This window comes from Sodiomyces alkalinus, assembly GCF_003711515.1.
Source record: "Sodiomyces alkalinus F11 unplaced genomic scaffold SODALscaffold_2, whole genome shotgun sequence".
NCBI lineage: Eukaryota > Fungi > Ascomycota > Sordariomycetes > Glomerellales > Plectosphaerellaceae > Sodiomyces > Sodiomyces alkalinus.
Genome location: NW_021167080.1, coordinates 4,779,761 through 4,800,602, shown reverse-complemented (window position 1 = coordinate 4,800,602; position 20,842 = coordinate 4,779,761). Strand labels below are relative to the sequence as shown.

General features: G+C 55.0%; 7 protein-coding genes across 7 annotated transcripts; 4 read left to right on the top strand and 3 right to left on the bottom strand.

Moving 5' to 3' along the window:
- Window positions 1-784: 784 nt before the first annotated feature.
- On the top strand, window positions 785-2,102 carry SODALDRAFT_270360 (Fasciclin-domain-containing protein; the record flags this gene model as incomplete). Its single annotated transcript, XM_028607714.1, has 2 exons — window positions 785-985; window positions 1,083-2,102. 2 exons carry the CDS (start codon window positions 785-787, stop codon window positions 2,100-2,102), a joined length of 1,221 nt encoding a protein of 406 aa, XP_028469086.1.
- A 697-nt stretch (window positions 2,103-2,799) lies between these two features.
- SODALDRAFT_115835 (hypothetical protein) lies at window positions 2,800-6,041 on the top strand. Its single transcript, XM_028606589.1, has 3 exons — window positions 2,800-3,344; window positions 3,423-3,818; window positions 3,943-6,041. Exons 1-3 carry the CDS (start codon window positions 3,059-3,061, stop codon window positions 5,907-5,909), a joined length of 2,649 nt encoding a protein of 882 aa, XP_028469085.1. The 5' UTR covers window positions 2,800-3,058; the 3' UTR covers window positions 5,910-6,041.
- Window positions 6,042-6,209: 168 nt separating this feature from the next.
- SODALDRAFT_271238 (glycoside hydrolase) lies at window positions 6,210-6,983 on the bottom strand (the record flags this gene model as incomplete). Its single annotated transcript, XM_028607762.1, has 1 exon — window positions 6,210-6,983. One exon carries the CDS (start codon window positions 6,981-6,983, stop codon window positions 6,210-6,212), a length of 774 nt encoding a protein of 257 aa, XP_028469084.1.
- A 577-nt stretch (window positions 6,984-7,560) lies between these two features.
- SODALDRAFT_376975 (hypothetical protein) lies at window positions 7,561-12,543 on the bottom strand (the record flags this gene model as incomplete). Its single annotated transcript, XM_028614868.1, has 21 exons — window positions 7,561-7,603; window positions 7,673-7,755; window positions 7,824-7,854; window positions 7,932-8,244; window positions 8,323-9,050; window positions 9,325-9,432; window positions 9,527-9,569; window positions 9,661-9,870; window positions 9,920-10,137; window positions 10,256-10,444; window positions 10,679-10,716; window positions 10,762-10,829; window positions 10,908-11,050; window positions 11,089-11,467; window positions 11,534-11,683; window positions 11,764-11,788; window positions 11,836-11,953; window positions 12,022-12,109; window positions 12,237-12,261; window positions 12,360-12,415; window positions 12,504-12,543. Coding segments are annotated over 21 exons (3,096 nt in total), but the record flags the coding sequence as incomplete, so codon positions are not given.
- Window positions 12,544-14,696: 2,153 nt separating this feature from the next.
- SODALDRAFT_330999 (NAD(P)-binding protein) lies at window positions 14,697-16,221 on the top strand. The gene has a single exon (XM_028611346.1). The coding sequence runs from the start codon at window positions 14,742-14,744 to the stop codon at window positions 15,777-15,779; it is 1,038 nt and encodes a 345-aa protein (XP_028469082.1). The 5' UTR covers window positions 14,697-14,741; the 3' UTR covers window positions 15,780-16,221.
- Window positions 16,042-17,821, top strand: SODALDRAFT_357309 (hypothetical protein; the record flags this gene model as incomplete). Its single annotated transcript, XM_028613989.1, has 7 exons — window positions 16,042-16,182; window positions 16,389-16,468; window positions 16,630-16,731; window positions 17,001-17,008; window positions 17,091-17,134; window positions 17,364-17,411; window positions 17,516-17,821. The coding sequence occupies 7 exons, from the start codon at window positions 16,042-16,044 to the stop codon at window positions 17,819-17,821; spliced, it is 729 nt and encodes a 242-aa protein (XP_028469081.1).
- Window positions 17,822-18,368: 547 nt separating this feature from the next.
- Window positions 18,369-20,341, bottom strand: SODALDRAFT_357307 (hypothetical protein; the record flags this gene model as incomplete). Its single annotated transcript, XM_028613988.1, has 4 exons — window positions 18,369-19,557; window positions 19,618-19,731; window positions 19,810-19,889; window positions 20,330-20,341. 4 exons carry the CDS (start codon window positions 20,339-20,341, stop codon window positions 18,369-18,371), a joined length of 1,395 nt encoding a protein of 464 aa, XP_028469080.1.
- Window positions 20,342-20,842: the final 501 nt, after the last annotated feature.

The window sequence follows — 20,842 nt, the reverse complement described above, 5'->3', positions numbered from 1 at the left end:
ACCACGATCATTACATTAAGGTACCTTACCTTACCTTACGGACCGTGACAAAGGGGAACTGTGGAGATACGGAATAGGATGCCGGGGGAAGCCACATTCAAGTTCTTCTTTTGGCAGCTGCGAGGCGTTGCGTTCTCTTATTAGGTCTCTCAAATTTATCGTCGTTCCCGACCTGTCTCGACCTTCGACTTTTTCCCCCCTTCGTGTTTGCTCACTTTTCTTCCTTTCCACTCATTCGTCTGTTTCCGCAGTTTCTCTTTCTCAGTCACTCATTTGCCTGTTTCCATTCCCCCGCCGACTTATCCCGGTGATCCTCGATCATCTGCGTGTGCGCTTTTTGGCGTTGTTTGCGTTCTTTTCCAAAACAAGCGCTGTCTGAGCACGACAAAGTCACCCGCGACGATTTCTATTTTACCTCAAATACCTACTCACGGCGTGGTCTCATACAATACCGAGCTTTTTTGGTCGATTCCCCTCTTTTTCCGACTCTCATTGAACTCGCGACTTTCGCTTCTTTACAAACTCCGAATATATCTACACTCCTCACCACCCAGTCATCCTAATCGATAATCAACCTTGTGGGCATCTCAGGACTTCGTTCTCCGGCAACGAACGAGGCCCGTCCCGTCACCCCAGCCTGGCCTGGCCTTTGACACCCATCTCCCAGGCCTCCTGCACTCCCTCTTATAATTTTTTTTCTTCTTTTCGGTTCGCGCTCCACTTCGACTTGAGACGCTGTCCCCCAAGCCGAGTGACCCCGTACCATTGCAAACCGTCTGCAGCCATGTCGCCGCGAGCAACATCGGTGACTCGGACCTTCCGATCCCTAGGCTTGGCCGCCCTGGCCTTTGCGAACTCCATTGCCGCTACCGAGACCGACCTCCTCTCCGTTCTCTCTAGACAGGATAACCTCACCACGTTCCTCGATCTCGTTAAGGATCACCCGGACATCTATAACATTTTACCCACCGACACAGGTGTTACTGTGCGTTGCAATCCCCGCGGGCAGTTTCGTATACGCCTTCTCGTCTTGCATTGTTGGACTGTGAACACTTTGCTAACCCGACCTTGACCGCTGACAGATCATCGCCCCGAATGATGCCGCCTTCGTCAAAGGCGCCGGTTGGGATCAAGATGAACAGAGAATCCCCGTCTGGCTCACCTATGGCATTCTCGACGACGTTGTCAACTTGGGTAATCTCGAACCCGGTGATACCATCAGCCTCAGCACGCTTCTCAATAGCCCTGCCCACGCCAACGTCACCGGAGGCCAGAAAGTCTTTGTCACCGTGCAGCCTGGTGGTGAGGTGATCCTCAGTTCCGGCAGTGGCACCCACGTTACCGTTGTCGGCCTCGATATCCCCTTCGACGGCGGCGTCGTTCAGATCACCGAGTCCCTCATGGTCACCCCGACCCGTCTCGAACACTCCATCCGCAATTCCTATACCGACCTCAGCGCTTTCCTCGGTGCGCTCTACGCCGCCGACCTTGTTCAGGAATTTGCCGAGACCCCCAACGCCACCATCCTCGCCCCTCATAACCACGCTTTCCAGCGCTTCGCCGGCACCTTCGAGGATATGGACCAGGACGAGCTCCGCCGCGTCTTGCGCTATCACCTCGTCCCCGATGCCATGCTGCGCGCCTCGGATCTGCTCAACAATACGAACGTTGCCACGGGCGCCGAGGACGGCGAGAAGGTATACATTACGCGCTTCATCAACGACATTTACGTAAACACGGCGAAGATCATCCAGACCGATCTTCTCGTTGCCAACGGCATCATTCAGATGATCGATAGCGTGCTCAACGTCGATGAACACGATGCTCGTCCGGACGTGACCCGATCCGCCCAAGTCCCCGTCTTCACCGCTACCGGACAGACCGCCGCCGGTACCGCCGCCGCCATACCTTTCACTTCGGCACTACCCTGCACGGCAAGCTGTGTCTTGTCGTCGAGCTACCAACCTACGGGCACAGCCGAGAGTGAAGCCACATCGACGATTAGCGACAATGCCGCCGTACCGACAGGCCTTCCAGTCGGACTGGGCATGGGTGTCGCCGCTGCCGGACTTGTCGGAATGGGTCTCCTGGGAGTTGTATAACGGAGCCGATGGACCGAGAAGAGGAGGGTAATGAGAAAGATGAAGCCGCAATGCTGTGATGCGATCGGGAGGCGTGCGCCCTAATTGCGCACCATGCACGAAGGCGAGGGAGCAGCGAACAATGAAAAGAAGGAGCAGCAACACACAAGCGGTCAAATTTTAATGAACAATGGATACCCCCTTAGAAAGAGCTTTTGTGCGGTTTCTTCGTTTGTTTTTCTTTCTTCTTCTTTTCCCTCGTCCCTAGTTCCACTGGATCAATGATAAGGGAGAATTACGAGAGATGGTCTCCGGACCGGACCGATTGCGACAAAGATTTTTACTGGACTTCCTCACCTGCCCACTGGAGGCGCTGGGGGCCGAGCTCCAAACTGGATGCAAGGCCACGAAGAAGGCCACGAAAAAGAGCTGTGTTTTATCAACGGTCTAAGCGGTAATGCGCCTAAACAGTCGCAGGCAAGGCCAAGCAGTTTTACCCACAGCCAAGCGAAGTGTCAATCCGAGGACCGAGGACCGAGGACCGAGCTCACAGGTTAGAGGTTAGGTATGACTAAGTGACAGCGGAAACCATTTTCGCTTTCCTCTGGGGTCTCGGACCCTTGTCTGTGGGGATCGGGGGTGGATCCGAAAGATTCGGTTGCGTTTCATGATGGCTTCAAATTTCGGCGTCGAGCTCGAACCCCCTGCACTAGCCCCCCAGAGATGGCGCCTCCCCGGGGTCACGGTCCCCCATCAACTACCGTCACTGCGTCGCAGAAATCGCCTCGTTTAATTACCAGACAAAGCCCACACAGCCATGTCTAGCCTACCTATCTATCGTCAAGTCCTCACGACACCAATACTCTGAACGGGAAGTGATGTGTGATGTGTCGTCGTGATCGTGATCTTGCTGGACGAGGTCGCGTCCGCCGTCCGTCCTGCCACATCTACTGTCCTTGGCTCTGTATTTAGGAGCCATGGGCGTCCTCTCTTTAACATCGTTGTCATTTTCACAGGGCTGGCTCTATCTTTTCTTTCTCCTACTATGTGGTTGCCTGTTCGACGGGGTCTGGATCTCCGTCGGGGTGACCGCCGCTCCTCTCTCATCACCATCGCCATCACCATCCCCTTCCCCAGGACCGAGTCCGAGTTCGAGTCCGAGTCCACTACCGGTCGGGCAGCCAGATCGACGGCAGTTCGACCCTAGTCCTTGCGCCGAGGTTGCCGCTCGGGTGGAAGCTACTCTGTCTGCATTCCCCGGAGGTGAGTTCTACCGAGTCGATGCGATGGATCAAGGAGCGATCAACTGACCAAAACAAACTTGCCATCGCCCAAACACAGCCATCCCGACTGTCACAGCAGAACTGGGATTCGCCTGCCTTCAATCCGTTCCCAACAAGCCCGAACCGGCCCAGGAGCTGATCCGGAGCCTCCAGGCGTACGTGCAGTGGCAAAGCACGCTCGCCTGGCTCCGAGACCCGCCCTCAACCTACAGCTTCCCAGCGGCCGACATACCACAGGGCCTCACCGAGATCGGGGAGGCAGCGGCGAATGGATCGTTTGCGAGCGAATACGAGTTCCAACTCTCCATCATGAAAGTCTTCGCATCGGCCCATGACGGCCATTTCAGTTTCCGCGGGGATATCTTCAAGCCATTCGGCTTCGGAAATGCTTTGGCGGCCGACATTGTCGCCGTCTCTCGAGATGGCAAGGAGCCTCCACGGCTCTATCATGGACGTCAGTTCAAACGACCTTTCTCCCTTCTCCCCTTTCCCAACACCCTGAGACGGGACGAGGACCTTGGACTGTAACAGGCAGGGAGGCAATGAGCTGACTTTTTACGTGGCTGTACGCTCAACAGGAATGCTGACTGCGAATATGAGGATGGAGGACTACCCTCCTGCGATCGTCCAAATCAACGACCAGGACGCGCCAACAATCATCCAGGATCTCAACAGTCAGTTCAGTGGCTTCCAGGACCCAGACTCCCAGTGGAACTCAATGTTCCCTTCGTATGCGAACCCGGATGCGGCCCTCCTGGTGGCGGCTTCGTTTGCTTTCCACGGGCCTAGCGTTACGCTCACGTACGATAACGGGGCCAGGAGATCGGAGGACAGCTTTACCATCGTGCGGCCCGACGTCGACTTTTCTCGCATCGCCAGCGGGGAGGGCTTTTACGACCGCTTTTGCAATCCCGACTCGGTGGACGTTGTCGGGCCGGTGCAAGGAGGTGAGGTGATGCAGATGATCATCGGCTCGGAAGAGTCTTTCGATGGGGAGACGACATTTGTTCCTCTAGACGAGGGCACAGCCCCCGGACAGGAGAAGACTGAGGAGTTGGTTCCGTTGGAGGAGCAGGCGCCGGTTGAGGAACAGGGAGACGAAGAGGAGCCGTTCTTGCCCATCAGTATCTATCCTCGACCCGTGGTCAGCGACAGCGTCTCCGGCGCAACGTCGGGTTACTTCCTCGACGGTGAAGGATACGACGACGTCGCCGTCCTGTCCATCTCATCTTTTGCGCCTCGAGGCAACGTTGGAGGACTGGAGTACCTCGCCGATTTCCAATCCACTGTCGAGACGTTTCTAGAGGAATGCCGACAGCGCTCCGCCCGGCGCCTCGTCGTCGACCTCTCCGCCAACGGGGGCGGTTTTGTCGTGGCGGGCTTCGAGCTCTTCGCACAGCTGTTCCCCGACGAACCACGGTTCCAGGCCACGAACCTGCGTCTCCCGGACAGTCTCGCCGCGTTAGCACGAGGCGTCCAGAACGTACGAGCGCCCCGGCAGGGCCGCGCGGTGTCGGATTCGGATTCCGAACTGGCCGCGCGGCGACAGCTCGCCAGCAGCACCTTGGTGGGCAACTTCATCCCCGGCGAAGTGTACCGGGTCCCTTCGAGCGACGGCTTCGCTGGGGGCGTGGAGGAAATCCTCGGCCCCGTGGAGCTGCGGGACGACTCGTTCACGGCGTACCAGCAGATGCCGCTCAACGCCAGCTCGTCGGCCTTTAACCTCACCGGGGTCGGGGCCCGGTCCGACCCGCCGCCTGCCGTGTTTGCGGCCGAGGACGTGGTGCTCTTGACGGACGGCACGTGCGGGTCGACGTGCACGCTGTTTGCGTACCTCGCGACGCTGGGCCTGGGTGTCAAGACGGTCGTGCTGGGCGGTCGTCCGCAGCCGGGGCCCATGCAGGCCATCGGAGGCGTGGAGGGCGCGCAGGTGTTTTTCTTCAACGACATGCAGGCGGACGCGGCGGCGGTGCTGGCGCTGGACCCCGACGCGGCGACCCGGCCCGGCTCGGACGAGCTCAGGGTGTTGGCGGAGGGTTACGCTATTCGGAGGGCAAGTAACCCATCCGTCGCGGGCGCTGTCAATGGGAAGAATGCCTTCATGGCGGCAGACGCCTCGACGCCGTTGCAGTTTCTCTGGCAGCCGGCTGATTGCAGGGTGTACTACACGTGGGAGACCTTGCGGGACGCTGAGGCGGCGTGGCGGGTTGCGGTGGACGCTACATGGAGGGACCCCGAGGGGATCTGCGTCGAGGGGAGCCGAGTCGGCGCGAACCGGGCGGAGGGGGTGGATCCAGCGTTCGAGGTTGCGGAGGAGGTTGTTGATGGTGGGAACGCAAGGGGAGAGTCAGGGAACCAACAGACCGGGCAGGTCCCAGAGACGGATCCGGCAAAGCCGGGGAGCCCGGGAAGCGACAGGGAGGGGGAGGGGGAAGACTCTGATCGCACGGTTTCTGGGGCGGTTGCTCGCATGGGAGGAGGCGAACCCTCTATCGGTTTGGTCCTTTTGGGCGTCCTAGTGGGCGGAGTTGTGGCGATTTTCTAGGCATATATATGTCATAAGCATTGGATGGAGAGATACCCCGACTACAGAAGGTTAATATTGAGCATGGCGGCTTTATACAATGGCCGACTTTGGACATGTTGAAGGTGCCATGATGATGAGCAACAGGTTGGGCCTGGCCACGTATGGTCTTTGCCCGTCTTCGATTCAGGGTATTTGGGAAGGCAAAAGCTATCTATCTTCGTCTCTATGAGCGGAGCGGATTTCCCTAGCCAGCTAGGTAGATGAAAAAAAAAAAAGGAAGGTATGTCCAGACTCCTACGCTCGTCTTATGGTAACCAACTAGTGACCCTGCCCATACACCCAAGGACCGGGGACGTTGTAATACGCCTCGGCCCCCTCCCGATGCAAATCGAAACCGTACAGCGCCGGATCGCCATGCCGATACAGCTCCCTCGCCGGCACGCCGGAGGCGCCAAGGTCGTCTCCACCCGGCTGGCCCGTGATGCGAATGTTGACGCACTGCGGGTAGAACTCAGGCTCCCACTCGTGGGCCTTGTGGAGGGCGACGAGCTCGTGGCGGAGGACGTAGTTACCGGGGGCGATGGAGGCGGGGAGGGAAATGGTGTCGACGCCGCCGTTGTCGCGGAGGGCGTCGGTGGCCCAGTAGCCGGCGTCGGAGGCCGGGCCGGCGACGAGGCCCTTGTGGTCGATTTTGGTCCAGCGGAGGGCGGACTTGTCGAGGTTGACGCAGTCCCCGTGCGGACAGGGGGCGATGTAGGTCATGATGGGGCCTTTGTGGGAGGGGGCCCAGCCGTAAGGGTTGAGTTGTTTGTCGTCGGAGGTCCAGTGGAAGGAGACGGTGCCGCCGCGGGAGACGGGGCCGTGGTTGTGGGTGGGGTGGGCGTCTTGGCGACAGACCAGGTCGGGGTGGTAGATGTCCTTGACGGGACCTTCGTCTGTGGCGGTGAAGCTCCATCCTATGCCGGAGGAGGTTGGTTGGCCTGGGTTGTAGGCTTGGTGGGTTGTCCCGTCGAGGGTGACGGTGCTGAGGTAGCCGTGGGCGGCGGCCTGGCTGGCCAGGAGGCCTGCGGTGAGAGCTAGAGATTTGAACATTGTGTGTTTGATGGTGTGTACCGTGTGTTATGGGACAAATTGGAGATGTTGAAACGAGCGTGGAATCTGGGACGGGAAGTTGGACTGGATCGGGGACTGGATCGGAGACTTGATCTGAGATCCGACACGGAACCATATTTATAGAAGTTGCTCGGACTAAAGGGGGATAGGATGGCTTGGTCTTGGAAAAACCGAAGCAGATTTGAGATGAAAATCCAGTTCAGTGGACAATGAGTAAGGGTTGACCTTCCACCGGTAGGGGAACAGCGCACAGGTGATGTGGTGAAGATTCAGGGGCAAGGAACAAAAGCGAGTCAGTCTGGCTGACGTCGACCTGGCGGCCAGGCACCCTCATCACTAGCTGGGCACACTTGGACTAGAACGAGTCAGTTCAGAGTAAGATATTGACCTGCACCTTCGTCTTCTAGAAGCTTTACCACGTACATGCAAAGAGATTTCAATGTACTGAGTTTCAGTGCCGTACTATCATGACAGGGCCCAGTTAATCGGTTTCTTCGGAATATCAGTCGGAGCATAGCGGGGGAGTAAGTAGATAGTCCCAAGAGAGGATTCAGACTTCAGGGGTAAGTAACATTGATGGATGAACGGGAATCTTTCCACTGTTCAGGGGTTCAGGAGTTCAGGGGCACACATGTGTTAGTGTATCCGTAAACTAAACAAACTGTGACTAGACGTCAGAAGTGAAGTGAATCTCCCAAACAACCGATGTCGTCTGAAGAGTTCTCCTGAATTTATGTCGTTTTGCCAGCATCTTCAGTCATCCGTTAACACTTAACAGTACACAGTGACAGGTGGGTGCCCAATGAATCGTGGCATGACTTGTATCTCATACGGCCCAAGGGTGGGAGGACTTGAGTCAAAACCGGACGGACCGCCGGAAGGTAACGAAGCGGAGGCTCTTCGGGGAGACGCTAATAGGATTCGGACCAGCAAAGCATCGAGTCACCCCACCATCCCACCATCCCACCATCCCACGACTCAAACTGTCCGGCCCGAGCTCTTGAGAAATAAACGCATAACGGGCCTAAGGCGGAGATTCTGCTGCGTTGTAACTTGTCCCAACTCCTACTTCCCCTGAGCGCCATGCTGACTAGTTCGATCCGCCACACCCATGTCACGACGTCTACTCCAGGGCCCAGGGGTCGAGACTCGGCCACGCGTCCTTGAAACCGGAAGCTAAGGACCGTTCCTGACTCCCTCCCGCAAGTCCAGTCTACTGACTCGTACTGGCCAAGATAGACTATAGTAAGGGGAGATTGATGCGAAGACAGGATATGGTCGATTTCTGGATGACCGAGTACTCAGATAGTATGACGACTGTGTGGCGTTGAATGGCTGTGGACCTCGTTATTTCGCATTTGGTTGTTTTCGTTTTCAGTCAACATATCGGCGCCGGATGCGCCATGGCAAGAAGAACGTTCGACAACGTGATCAAATTCCTGGTTGGCATAAGGCCTGATTGTGTCGTTGGAAGTCCGGAAGCTGGGAGCCGCCGAATCGCTTGGCGTGTGTCGCAGGTGAGGAGGAGGAGGAGGAGGAGGAGGAGTAGAGTCAACATCGACGCCACCAGGGGTAGTGTATGTTGGGGAACCAATAGTCTCGTCACTCTGAGCGCCTTCGTCGTCCTCATCGTCCAACTCGAGCTCTTTGAAGTGTGACCGCCGACCTTTTTTGATTTTCCCCATCATCGGAATCGGAGGCGGATGTACGCAGAATCCTTCCCGGAGGCGGTCGGCCGTGACGCGGGTGTGGAACGGTGGGCGGGTGCGCGGCGATGGGCTGACGTCGGGACCTTGCGGGACCGAAACTGGGACCTGCGCCTGCGCCTGCACCTGAATCTGTGCCATGTGTGCGGCAGCACTGTGACGACGCCGAGGCGACGAGTCGAGAGGATGACGGATGAAAAAGTAGTTGCGGACAGATTCCTTTTTATTCCCCCCCCGTTCCCTTCCGACGGAGCAATTGGATGGAAGGGGATCACGATCCAGATATAGCAACTGATCTCCGACGACGTTCGACGTACGACCACGGGTGCGGGCACCAAGACTAAGAGGCGCCTAGTCGCTTGGTCCCGTCGTGAGCGGATCGCGCTACGAAGCCAAGGACGAGAACGAAAAGCCGCAGAGCGTTGCCGTGACAGCTCGCTTAGGTATAAGTCGCCTGATTCCCCGCATTGGAAAGCCGACCAAGGCCAAAGTCGTAGAGAGACAGGGTCACAGGGATGGTCTGGGTGGCCGTCAGTGAAATCAGTTCAGAATAGAAGAGAAGAGAAAGGAAGAACCGTGGGGGGAAGACTCCTTAATAATAAGGCCGAACTCACCAGGAGAGATCGAGTTCCATAAGACCCAATCTCAATTCAATGATAGCCGGAACAGTAATATCGTTCGTTACTCGACCATCATCCTGATTCATGGCGACATGCACGCACCTGAGTGGCCGCCAAGCGGCATAGAACGTTTGGGGGAGTTGCAAGTGGCATGCATCAGTCAAGGGGCAGAGCACGAAAACGGTTAAGATGTGACAGCAAATTCCAAATGCCGTCTGGCACCAAAGGCTTTACCATATCTCGGGAAAACATCGAGAGCATTTGCGTCGATTATTGGTCGACGGGTAAAGACCGTAAAGTTGAGATGACCTCATAGGAGGGTAAACGAACCAAACACGGGGAGGGAGCGAAGCGAAGCGAGACGAAAAGAGGCGCCGAGCCCCCCCAAAGGTACCCGAGAGTCCGAGTCGCCGTTTATTAGTGCCATGGCGCCGAATATACAGGTGTCTGTCGGCCAAATCGGGTAGGCAGGTCGCAAATCCGGAGACCCCAGAATGCGGAGGACAGACAGCACGGATGAACTGAACAGCTCGCTGGTGTCTGCCAATGAGCATGTCCACTAAAGAGTAAATAAGGTCCCGAAGGCGACGATCAAAAACGCTTGTTGCGTTGCCGTAGGACTGAGGACTCTGCCGTGTCCAACCGATGCGGACACTTTCTGGTCTCAATATGGCACATCGATCATCGGCCCATCCGAAATGGACTTTTGTTGCACTGATACTGCGCCAAATTGGACTCCTTGCGACTTGAATGACCTTTGGTACCGGGTTTCCGCGTTTTCCAAGGAGAAACGTCAACTTGTACAACCTGCAGAATCAGGTTTATGTGGACAGTGCAGTGCGGTGATAACTCCGACCAGACTCATCTTTCAGTGTGCAGAACGCCCATTGTGTCGAGTCCTGAAGCCTGGTTAATTATTCAACACAAGATATTGCCTAGGTGCACGGAACACAGGCTCTCATCGGCGAAGGAGCCTCTGGATGCTCTAGTCACTCGAGGGAACAATCCCGGGTAAGCATCCAACATGGTGATTATGACCTGGACCTGTTCGGTTGACCTGTTCGGCGAGGTGGCAAGACGGCATAGGACGCATGAACCCTCAGCAGCTGTCTTCCTGCGTTCCGTAATCGAGTTATTGCATGCGACATGTAAATACTTCTTGAGTTCTGCACTTGTCGGCCTTTTTTCTTCTTTTTTCTTCTTTTTTCTTCTTTTCTTCTTCTTTTCTTCTTCTTTTCTTCTTCTTTTCTTCTTCTTTTCTTCTTCTTTTCTTCTTCTTTTCTTCTTCTTTTCTTCTTCTTCCTAATGCAGTAGTCTTGTAGACTAAAGACTGAAGTAACATTGTTACTCAAGGATAACGGCGGCCAAGTTCTGAGGCGAGGGGGGCTTCAAGAGGCATTGGGGGACACCTCGTCGTCAGCTTATGGGAACATGTGATGAGGAGGAGCCTGAGAGCAAAATGCGCTGGAGCCTGGGGGGAGGGTTAGTGGCGCTGGCCACTATGACGTAACGTGCCTGACATGTCAGGTGACCAAGTTTTCTTTTGCGAGAGGGTGAGCCCCTGTGGGGCGACGAACTCCGCCCAGTTGACCATGAGCCGACTCGGAGCGAAGAACGGTAAGGATCGGACGGTTGCGCCGACTGGTGGGGCTGGGGGTTCACCGGCGAATCATCGGAGCAGGCCGGACATCGTATCGCAAACGCTTGCTGCCGTCCCGGCCTGACGCAGAACATACAAAGCAATGGCGGCGGCTGCACAGACCTTGTCCGAACAATGGTTTCTCGACAACCCAAGGAAGCTGCATCTTGGGAAGGTGACTGCATTTTGGCCTCTTGGACCAAGAGAGGCCTGGCAAGGAGATCTGGTGGATGGCCGGGCAGTGAACAGCTGATGCATCGAACGTGAACAGAGTAGCAGCCAGACATCCAGCAAACTTCGGGCGGCGCAAGTGATCTAGTCGTACGGTGCCTGTAGGTTTCTCGGCTCCAGGCTGACGTTCACAAGCCGACGATAAAGTCTGGAGAGGAGGAGTGGGCATCGCCGGATTAAAGTTGACGGCGAAGTTCCTGGTAGGGCTGAGGTGCCGAAGGAAACGCTCGAGGCCGTCTATGGCTCGAGCAGATAAAGGCGTGTGTCCTGGAGGAGTTCGAACGAGAAACTCCTGTCATTGGCGAACGACATCCCGAAAAAGACGGGGTCCACTTGGGCCATTGAAAGAGTGCGAGGGCGTATTAATTATTGTCCCCGTGAGCCGAAGATGCGGCGCCTCAATCTTTTGGGATAGAAGTGATGGATAGGCAAAGGAGAATGACAAGATGGAAGATAGCAGGGGGGCTGGTAAACGAACGCCCGCTCAACAGGCATCATTGGCGAGGGTGACGGGGAAGAGAAAAAAGAAAAAAAAGTGCGGTCGGGCCCTGTGAGTCTGTGACATGGGCGGTTCGAGATGCATGCGTGCTACCATGCTAAACCGAGACCACGTCAGCGTCCAAGACGGCTGTTACGGTCCGCATCTCGGTTGAATGAAAATTTGAAGCCCATTCAACGACCGCGAAAAGTCCTGAATAGACGTCGGCATGCATGTTGGGGGAAAATGGCAGAGGAGCTGGGTCGACGAGGACACTCGGAGCACATCTGATACACGAATGGACTTTCCTAGCCAAATCAACACATAAGTTAGACATTTCAACCAGCGGTTGTTACGAGGGGTCAGCCCAAAGCATTGGAGTATGAACCGAATTCGGACATGAGTAGCAGAGGCAGAGGCAGAGGCAGAGGCTACTGACAGATGTGAAGAGGCGTGATACCAGTACCTTTACCTGCTGAATTAATTAACAGCTACAACGGTAGGACGTAAAGTGTCTTGGCACTGAATATTGGCAATAAATCTACACGTGTAAGCAACCGGAGGCGCCGCCCGCGTCAATTCTCTATGATGGGTTTTGGTGGCTGGGTGCTGAGGTGAACGGAGGTTTGGTGGGTTTGGTGTTTGGCGGGTGTGCTTGGTGATCTAGGTAGCCAGCATCACCAAGGGGCGGTCAGATGGAACGGGCGTTTTGGCAGAAAGATGCCACGCAGAGGTTCCTGGGGGGTCAAGTTGGCAGACCCCCGGTATCCTCCCGACACTTGAACGGACTTCGACCGGCAAGTTTAAAGAAAATAGAATTTCAACTGCCATCGTGCATCAGAAGGCACGGGCCTGTTGAATCCATTCATGACTACCTAGGTACCTACCTTATAGAGGCCAAACACCGATTTTTCTTTGTTAGACGCGGCAAATATCGGTTAAGGCACGGTGGTTAATAAAGGCTAGACTACCGTAGTCTACAGACGTACATATATACGAGGCTCGAGGCCCGACATAAGCTCTTGGCAAGCAAAGTTTCTGGTCCAATATATTAAAGAGCACGGACAGGCGCGAAAAAATCGAATGTCCACGAGACTTGAGCATGGGGCTGGCTCACTGTACCTTTCATGTCTCCTATTACCGTTCTAAGCCGAGGGTGGAATGCGGGGTGACGTAGGGTCTGGCTGAATTCGTGAGGCTAAAACTCGGTATACGTGTGATAACTACCGAGATGTTTGGTATTTTGTTTTAGAGAGAGAGAGAGAGAGAGAGAGAGAGAGAGAAGTGCTAATTTATCGACGAATGAAAAAAGAAAAGGGGTAATATTGCTCGATGTGTCGTGGTGCGTGGTAATGCTTGAATGGTATCGGATAGTGGTGAGTCGAATCGACTTACCCCTCAATTGACCCCCGGACCACCGCGCCTACCCCTCACTTGACCCCTCTTGACGATACCTTGTTACCCCACCACCCATCGAATCGCGCTTGCCCGCTCTTATCCTTGGTCTGTCCTGCCCCTCCCTTCGAAATCAACCGGGGGGCCAAAGAAAACAGCCTCGGAGCCATAAGAGCCAGGGACGGCTTTTCCACCTCGTTACTAAGGTATGGTTGTCTCGGTAGGCATTTCGGGACAGTTTAGTACCCAGGAACGCATGGGCGCTAGAGTGACTAAGGTACTCCCTTTGCCCCCCTCATTACTCCTCGTTACTTCTTCGTCAGGATTCAGAGGGATAGCAGGATAATAGGTACCTAGGTGCTCCGTACCTGCGTTGCTTAACCCTCTCCCGGGAGGCCGCCCATTATGGACCCCCTACTGTCCAGCTACGCACAGTACTCTCCCCGCTCCCCACTTCTATCTCTCCGAGTCCCTTTTCTCTCGTTCGTCGCTCGTCCTGTTTGACTTTGTGCTCTACAATAATGCAATGCTATGGAACTATTGGCCTCCCCTGTTAATAACCTGGAACTCTACGTTAATTCGATTAAGTTCTGACGGCCACGACGTGACCTAAGTCTGAGGGTCGGTTTGCCTATTCCTCGTTAATCACTCAGCAATCCAATCTGTGTGCGACCCTTCGAGCCGGATTTTGAAAACGTGACACCGCAGCACGACCATCACCGGCCCATCAATGTGGCCTTGGCCTTGCCTGATGACTTTTTGTGCAAAGGAAGTCGCGAACGAAGTACTCTGAGCTGCGTACAACGCTTGGCCATTTTTCAGAGAACCTGGATCGTACGGTTTTTACAAGTACTTCGGACAATACAATCGCACGAATGACCTCAGACCACTTACTTTGCGCTTTTTCACGATGTACACGTAGGTATAACCATTTTAACCCATTGAATCAAATTCATCACTTCATCAGCCCATCATGCTATTCACAGCAGCAATTAGGTCGTGCCGAGACTTGGATTTCAAAACCTAGCAACTCAGACTCGAGAAATTTGCCAAAGAGTTGCCACTGCCGACGACAAGAACATTGTACAGCCACCACCATTTCCCGTCTTACCTATTCGTCAAGGTACTCAACTTAGCACTAGCGCCCCCCTCAGTTTAGACGCCTGACCAGCTGCAACCCATCATATACACGTGTAATTCTTTTGCACCCCCTCTTCCCGGTGTTTGCTCCACCCTCTACAGCTGTTTTTGTTTCATCGCAAGGCAGTAAGTACCTTCATCCATCGGACCTGCCTTAGTCTCTCCCTCTTTTGTTCTTGTCACCGGCGCGAGTGACGCACACGGCAGCAGTTCCATCCAGGTTTTTTTTTTTTTTTTTTTTTTGCTGTTGTCAAGCTACGACGTACAAGCCAGCCAACGGCCATTAGGGCGTGCCCCCCCTCTGCGAGCATAAGAACCCTCTGGCGCCCGGTTCATTCCCTTAAGAAGGGTCCTTCTCTCCCTTCTGATCGCCTTGACAACATAAAAGCAAAACAACACAAGAAATCCCTCCCATCAAGACAGCAAAACGACCTCTCAGCTTCCTCTTTCTTACCTGTCCCCTTTTTCGCCCTCTCTGATACCCCCCCTTCTCACACAAATCACAGCCAAAAACGAAATTCCATCAACATGCCGCCAAAAGAGACCATGAGGGCTTGGCAGTTTGCCACGCCGGGCCCTTTCGAAAAGAACCTCAAGCTCGTCGACGACCTCCCCCGCATCCCCATCGGTCTCGAGGCCGAACAGCTCTTCATTCAGGTTCTTAGCGCCGGTATTAACCCTGCCGACTACAAGGTTCCAGAGCTCGGCGTATTCGCCCACGCCATGATCCAACTGCCCAAGACGGCCGGCATGGACTTCTGCGGCCGTGTCGTCGCCACCGGCAAGGCCATCGGCGATATCAGGCCGGCCGACCTCGTGCTTGGCCGCCTGGAGCCCTCGGGCTCCGAGGGCTCGCTCGCCGAGTACATCGTCGCCGAGTACGACGACGTCGCCCGCGTGCAGCCCAGTGTCGACATCGACGTGGCCGCCGGCGCCCCAACCGCCGCCCTGACCGCCTACCAGACCATCTGCCCGTACGTGAAGAAGGGCGACAAGATCTTCATCAACGGCGGCTCGGGCGGCACAGGCACCTTCGGCATCCAGATCGCCAAGGCCATGGGCTGCTACGTCACCGTGTCCTGCTCCGCCGACAAGGAGGCCCTCTGCAAGGAGCTCGGCGCCGACGAGACCATCGACTACACCTCGTGCAACGTGACCAAGGTCCTCAAGGAGCGCGGTCAGGTCTTCACGCTCTGCGTCGACAATGTCGGCAACTCCCCGCCGGACCTGTACTCCGAGTCGGACTCCTTCCTTGTCTCCAAGGGCCAGTACGTCCACGTAGGCGGCGCCATGACCTTGGACGGCGCCCGCCGCCTCTCGCAGTCCCTCCTCCTCCCCAAGTTCCTCGGCGGCGGCAAGCGCAAGTTCCACACCTTCATTGTAAAGAACGACCACGACGACCTCCAAAAGATTTCCGACTGGATCGCCGAGGGCAAGCTCAAGACCGTCATCGACTCGACATACGAGTTTGAGGACGTGCCCAAGGCCTACGAGAAGCTCAAGGGTCACCATGGCAAAAACTTCGGAAAGATCATCATCCATGTCCACCCCAGCCCCAAGAAGTAACAAATAACCCTCAATAAGGTCCTCAACCACTTTTTACCTCTTCACGTTTTCTCCTACCAGTTCTCCACGGCCACGACCCGACCTTATTCGACAGACGATAGACGACATGACGGCCACGCCACCCCACGCGATGGGAAAAGGATGAAGGGAAACGGATTACATCTTCCCTATCTACCGGGGCAAGATTGGAGCATTGAAGGAGTACTTCGGTGGAACCGAAGGGCATGAAACGACGGCTTGAATGATTAACACGAAAGACAGAATGGGATTTTGGGGTGTCACGGTGGGCGATATTCAATGGATGCAGCGGCGCGGCGATGGCGATAGGCATGGAGGCCCTCTGGATTATGTTTCTAATATTCCCCCGACCTCGTCGCCGTTTCTCGGCTCGGGGCTTGGGGGGGTTTTTTTTTTTCTTTCTTCTTTTTCCTGTTCACTCCCGTGTTTCTCTTCTTTATCAAGCCATTGGCTGTTATCGGTATCTAGGTCCATCCAGCATTTGCGTTTATGCTACCAACCGTCTCAGAGACGGTCAAATTATAAAACAAAGGAAAGCCGGTTCGTAATTTCCCAGACATTTTACTACTATGCCAAGGTGACAGTGCATAGCCAGCGCGATGCCAGCATGCTGATACCCGACCCATTCAGGCCATGTCACCGAACATCAACCTGTCGTCAGACCCTCTCTTGTGCGATAAGTCAACTGCAACGCAATTCGAAATCAAAGCAGCAATTCTATGCACCAGCCTAGTCCCCAACCACTTTCAGCACCAGGGCAGGCACATGCAAATATTTATGTCTTTAGCCTTGCTAAATAAGAGTATGCGACAGACACAATTGATAAGGACAGAAAGGATGCATCGTTGGATAGGGGCCGCCCCCCCGCCCTCTCCGCCCGACCGTCCATTGCCCTCATTCTGCATATTCCTCACCGTACCAGGGGGTCCGGGAAGTTGGTTGTTGGGGAGCAAAATAAATGGAAAAAAGGGGGGGGGGGGGAGGGGGACTCGATATCGTCGTCACATTGCGATATCATCATCAGCAGGCGTGTTTCACTTAACAGCCAAAAAACTCAATGTTGTGGTCGGGAGGGGGAGAGGGGTTGATTGAGCCGCGTAACGAGGTGCAGGTAATGGCATAAGATATATCCAAGGTAAGGGGGGCATAGTATTGGTTCGCTGGTGATCTATCCGATATATCACAGAAATGCAGAACCTGCAGTCCCCGCAGTGGCATCTCCCCGGCGGGCGCAAGGGGAACCCCCCCCCCCTTCTCCCTATATATCCATTCTTTTGTTGTCTGTGCTCTGAGTTGTTTCTTGCTTGGCTTCCCTGGGTCAAGTCATCATTCAAGTGGTACGTCGACACCATGGGGGGGTGGCCGTGGGGCCGCACATTGCATTGCATTGCATGGGAATGTTGCAGTTTGGATTTTTGCATCCTTCAGCCCACGAAGATAAAGAAGGAAGAAATAAAAAATGAAACCGCGGTCGGAGTGGTGAATGCTGTTTTGTGTTTTGTTTCTTCTTCCCCTGAAAAGGAACCAATGATACAATACCCTTTTCGTGGACCTTATGGTGTGCAGACGGGCGTTCCGTTGGGTCTGTGGGAGATGCGAATTCGAAATGTCGGCGTACGGTGTAAGGGAGTAAAGAAAGGCAAATGGAGATAAAGAAGAAAGAAAGGGAAAAGAAACCCAGGGACCCCGAGAGGGGGTTAATTGTGATTTTGGCGGAGAGGACCGCCGGAGGGAGAAGGGGGTTCAATTTCGAAATGTGCGGAGCTGTCTCCGACGATATCATTGTGACCCAGAGCAGCCTGTGGTACATTGTCATCCTCCGTAGACGGAGGAAGTGGGTACAGGAGCACAAGATGCCCGAGGGACCCGTTCATCGGGCGGTGGCCCTCCCGCATGGGGCCACGGTTGTGTCGCCAGCTGATCTTATATCTGCGAAGGACAAATGGGAGCTTCAATGCTCACCCCAGGGACAGACCCCTCGCAGCATTCGAATATTCTCTAGGGTCGGTGTCGAGAGGTTGTGAAGGTGAAGCCTTTCGGGGCTTTTCGTTTATCATGCTAGAGCCGAGCAACCATATCCTCCGCCATGAAAGAAATCATCTGGCGCGCTCCTCCGGCGATATGGGGAGCTCCCGACTCGCATGATTGTTGAGAGTCTCTGACCAGATGAGTGTCTCAGAGTGTCGCGATCGCATCGAAGACCCCACGAGGATGTTTGGCGGGCGAGGGAAGAATGCGAAGGCGTGTTTTAATACAGGGCATGGCAGTATCACGAATGTGAAAGGTTAAGATGATAGATTGGCGACTCGAAAGATATGTGAGAGGGGAACGACCGCCCCTATGAATGAGTTGAGCCAACTGCCAACTCCTTAACTGTTTAGAATATTCGTGGGTATCTCGTAATGGCTCCCTGTACCGATAGAATGGTCGACATGGTGAGCACTTCAACCATGGCCAGCCGCGCAATACGTGCTGGCATATCAGCCACCATGGAACCGTCAAGATAGTGTGCCTCCATTGTAGGGACAGAAGTTTATTGAATCGCAGGATGGTCGCTTGCATGGCAACGATTCAGCCAATCTGTAACCGGGAACTGTCACCCGAATCGCTTTGAAAATGCGACTGGACGAGGTTGAGGACCCATTCTGCATCCTTGTCCTGGCCCAATTGAGACAGGTATTTGGCGGTATCGAGGCCCATGGTGGAAACACGGTCGGCAAACCCGCCATAAGACTTCGGCGGCGGGATCTGCTGCTTCAATGCCAGGCTGAAGTCACGGAAGAAACCAAGTGCGCGTTCAGGGCTCGGACGAGTCGGGTGGTGGAGGTCGAGATGCGGGCGATCAATACGGAGAGCGGTGCGGAGACGCGGGGTCTGGGGCTCGAGGGCGAGGTACTTGTCGAAGAGGACCTCGGAGGGGGGAGGCCTGTCCCAGGCATCCATGGTGGAATGCCACGACAGGGCGCGCCAGGGAGAAAAGAGGATGTACCAGACGTTCTGCTTCCAGCGCCAGGTGTCGTGGGCGCGCAGGAGGTCCTGGTAGGCGCCGTTCAGACTCCTATCTTTCATGATGGTGGCTTTGGCGCCGACGAGGATGGACAGGAGGTCGCCCTGGACCTTGTGCGCAGGTTCTTTGGGGGATTCTTTGAGGCCCAGCTGGTCGGACTCCCGGGCCAGCCGGTCTGCCCAGCCCCATACGATCTCTTCCAGCCCTTCTACCACCATGTACGGGATGAGCTGCTCCAGCAGGGCCTTGTCGCCGAGGAACTGGCCGCTGCGTTCTTCCCCAGACGTCCGTAGCCATTGGACGACACGCCGGCCGGCCCCGGAGTCGGCCATGGCGGTTTGTAGGCATACGTCGCTGAACATGAGAATCTGACGACGCTTCGCGGCAAGGCAGCCGGTGGCGGCTTTCCTGGTCATCATGCCCTTGGCGACTGCCTGGTCGAAGACGTCCATGGGGTCCCTTCTTGTCGGGGGAACAGCCGCAGGCTTGGCATGATCGTAGGCGAAGAGAGGATTGGAGAGGATGGCATTTAGGTGTCGGTCGGTTGGCCGTTGGGGGCGAGGCGGCGGTGAGGGGTCGGAATTGCTAATGGGAGGAGCGGTCGGCGTTGTGGTTTCGGACTCCCAGCCGTATTCCTTATCGAGCTTCGAGCGGAATGTGGTCTTCAGGGCGTTGAGCAGTCGTTGGGACTGGGTCTCGGTTAGGGGCAGCGGGTGGTGGATTCGAGGCAAGATGCCCTGAAGCGGCCTTGTGCTGTGCATGATGATGTGTTGTTTTTGTTATGTGTGTGGTTTGTGAGGTGGAGGAGGAGACTCTCGGAACGTCATGTCGGCATCCTGTGGGTTGTTCGAAAGACCTGTACGGATGGATAACTTCGTGGGTTGACCCATGACACCACTAATAATGGTGTGGTCTCTTCTTTCGAACCTTGGGGTCATGACAAGGCTACCTTAGGGATTTATTAGTCAGGCGATAGTCAGGTGACACGACTGTCTCTCCACAAACGTCAATGACCGACCCATGCGGCTGCGTCGTGCCAGCCCGTCCGTTCCAACGTTTTTCCGGAAGTACGAAAGTTTGGGGTCCTGTCTGGTCCAGTTGTCAGGTTGGGTTACCCCGCTAATCCTAAAACGGCGAAATCTGGAGAGTCAGCACATGTCGGGCACAGCTGGGCAACCTTCGGGCTTTTTTTGATCTCTCCCTTGCTGACAAGTATCGTAATGACTTTTACGAATGAATTTGGTTGCCCCTTGTTATCGAACCTAAATCCGGTATTTTGGCAAGAGACCTGACTATCCGTATAAGGTACCTGATGTGCTCTGTTCTTGAGTGCCTGGTTTGTGGAGGTACGTTGTAAACGGCACCTTGCTGTATTCGTATGCAACGTACCTTACCCAATCAAGCAGCCCCTACCGCGAATAGAACTTGAAGGAAAGTACTCCGTACCCGTACACGATGTCTACAAGGTACCGTAGGTATCTTGAACTGGTACCTGAGGTTTAGAGGGTACGCGTTGTAGTCGTACGTCCGAAGCCATTCCCTGTGTAGCTCACTAGCCAAATTTCAGGTATCTTCCAGGTATCTGTCTACCGTACCTTTAAAGTTGTTGAGATACCTCGAACCGCCACACTTGCCACCGTTTAGAAGGCTGTTTTCATATGACTTTCACGTCTCGGGGTCTTCGAATGGTACCTTACTTAATCTACTTAAGTACCTACTCAATGTCGACTTGACAGGGCTACCTGGTCTATGTACCGGTACCAAAACATATGTGTGTGTAGGTGGGCGTGTACTTCGTACCCCGTACCTTCCTCTCGGTTCAGGCCTTCTCCTTCTCTTTGACGTGCAAGGTATCAACTTTTTCTGAGCTAAGCTGGGCCCTGCACCTGCACAAAACATCTTCTCCCATCGCTTCTTCCCAATCCTCCCCTCCCTTCTAGCCTCGACTCATCACCACCTGACCCAAATCCACAAACCACCACCCTTTAGGCGACGACGCCCTTTTCTTCCGTCAATCCTCCGCCTCTTTTCCCCCCTT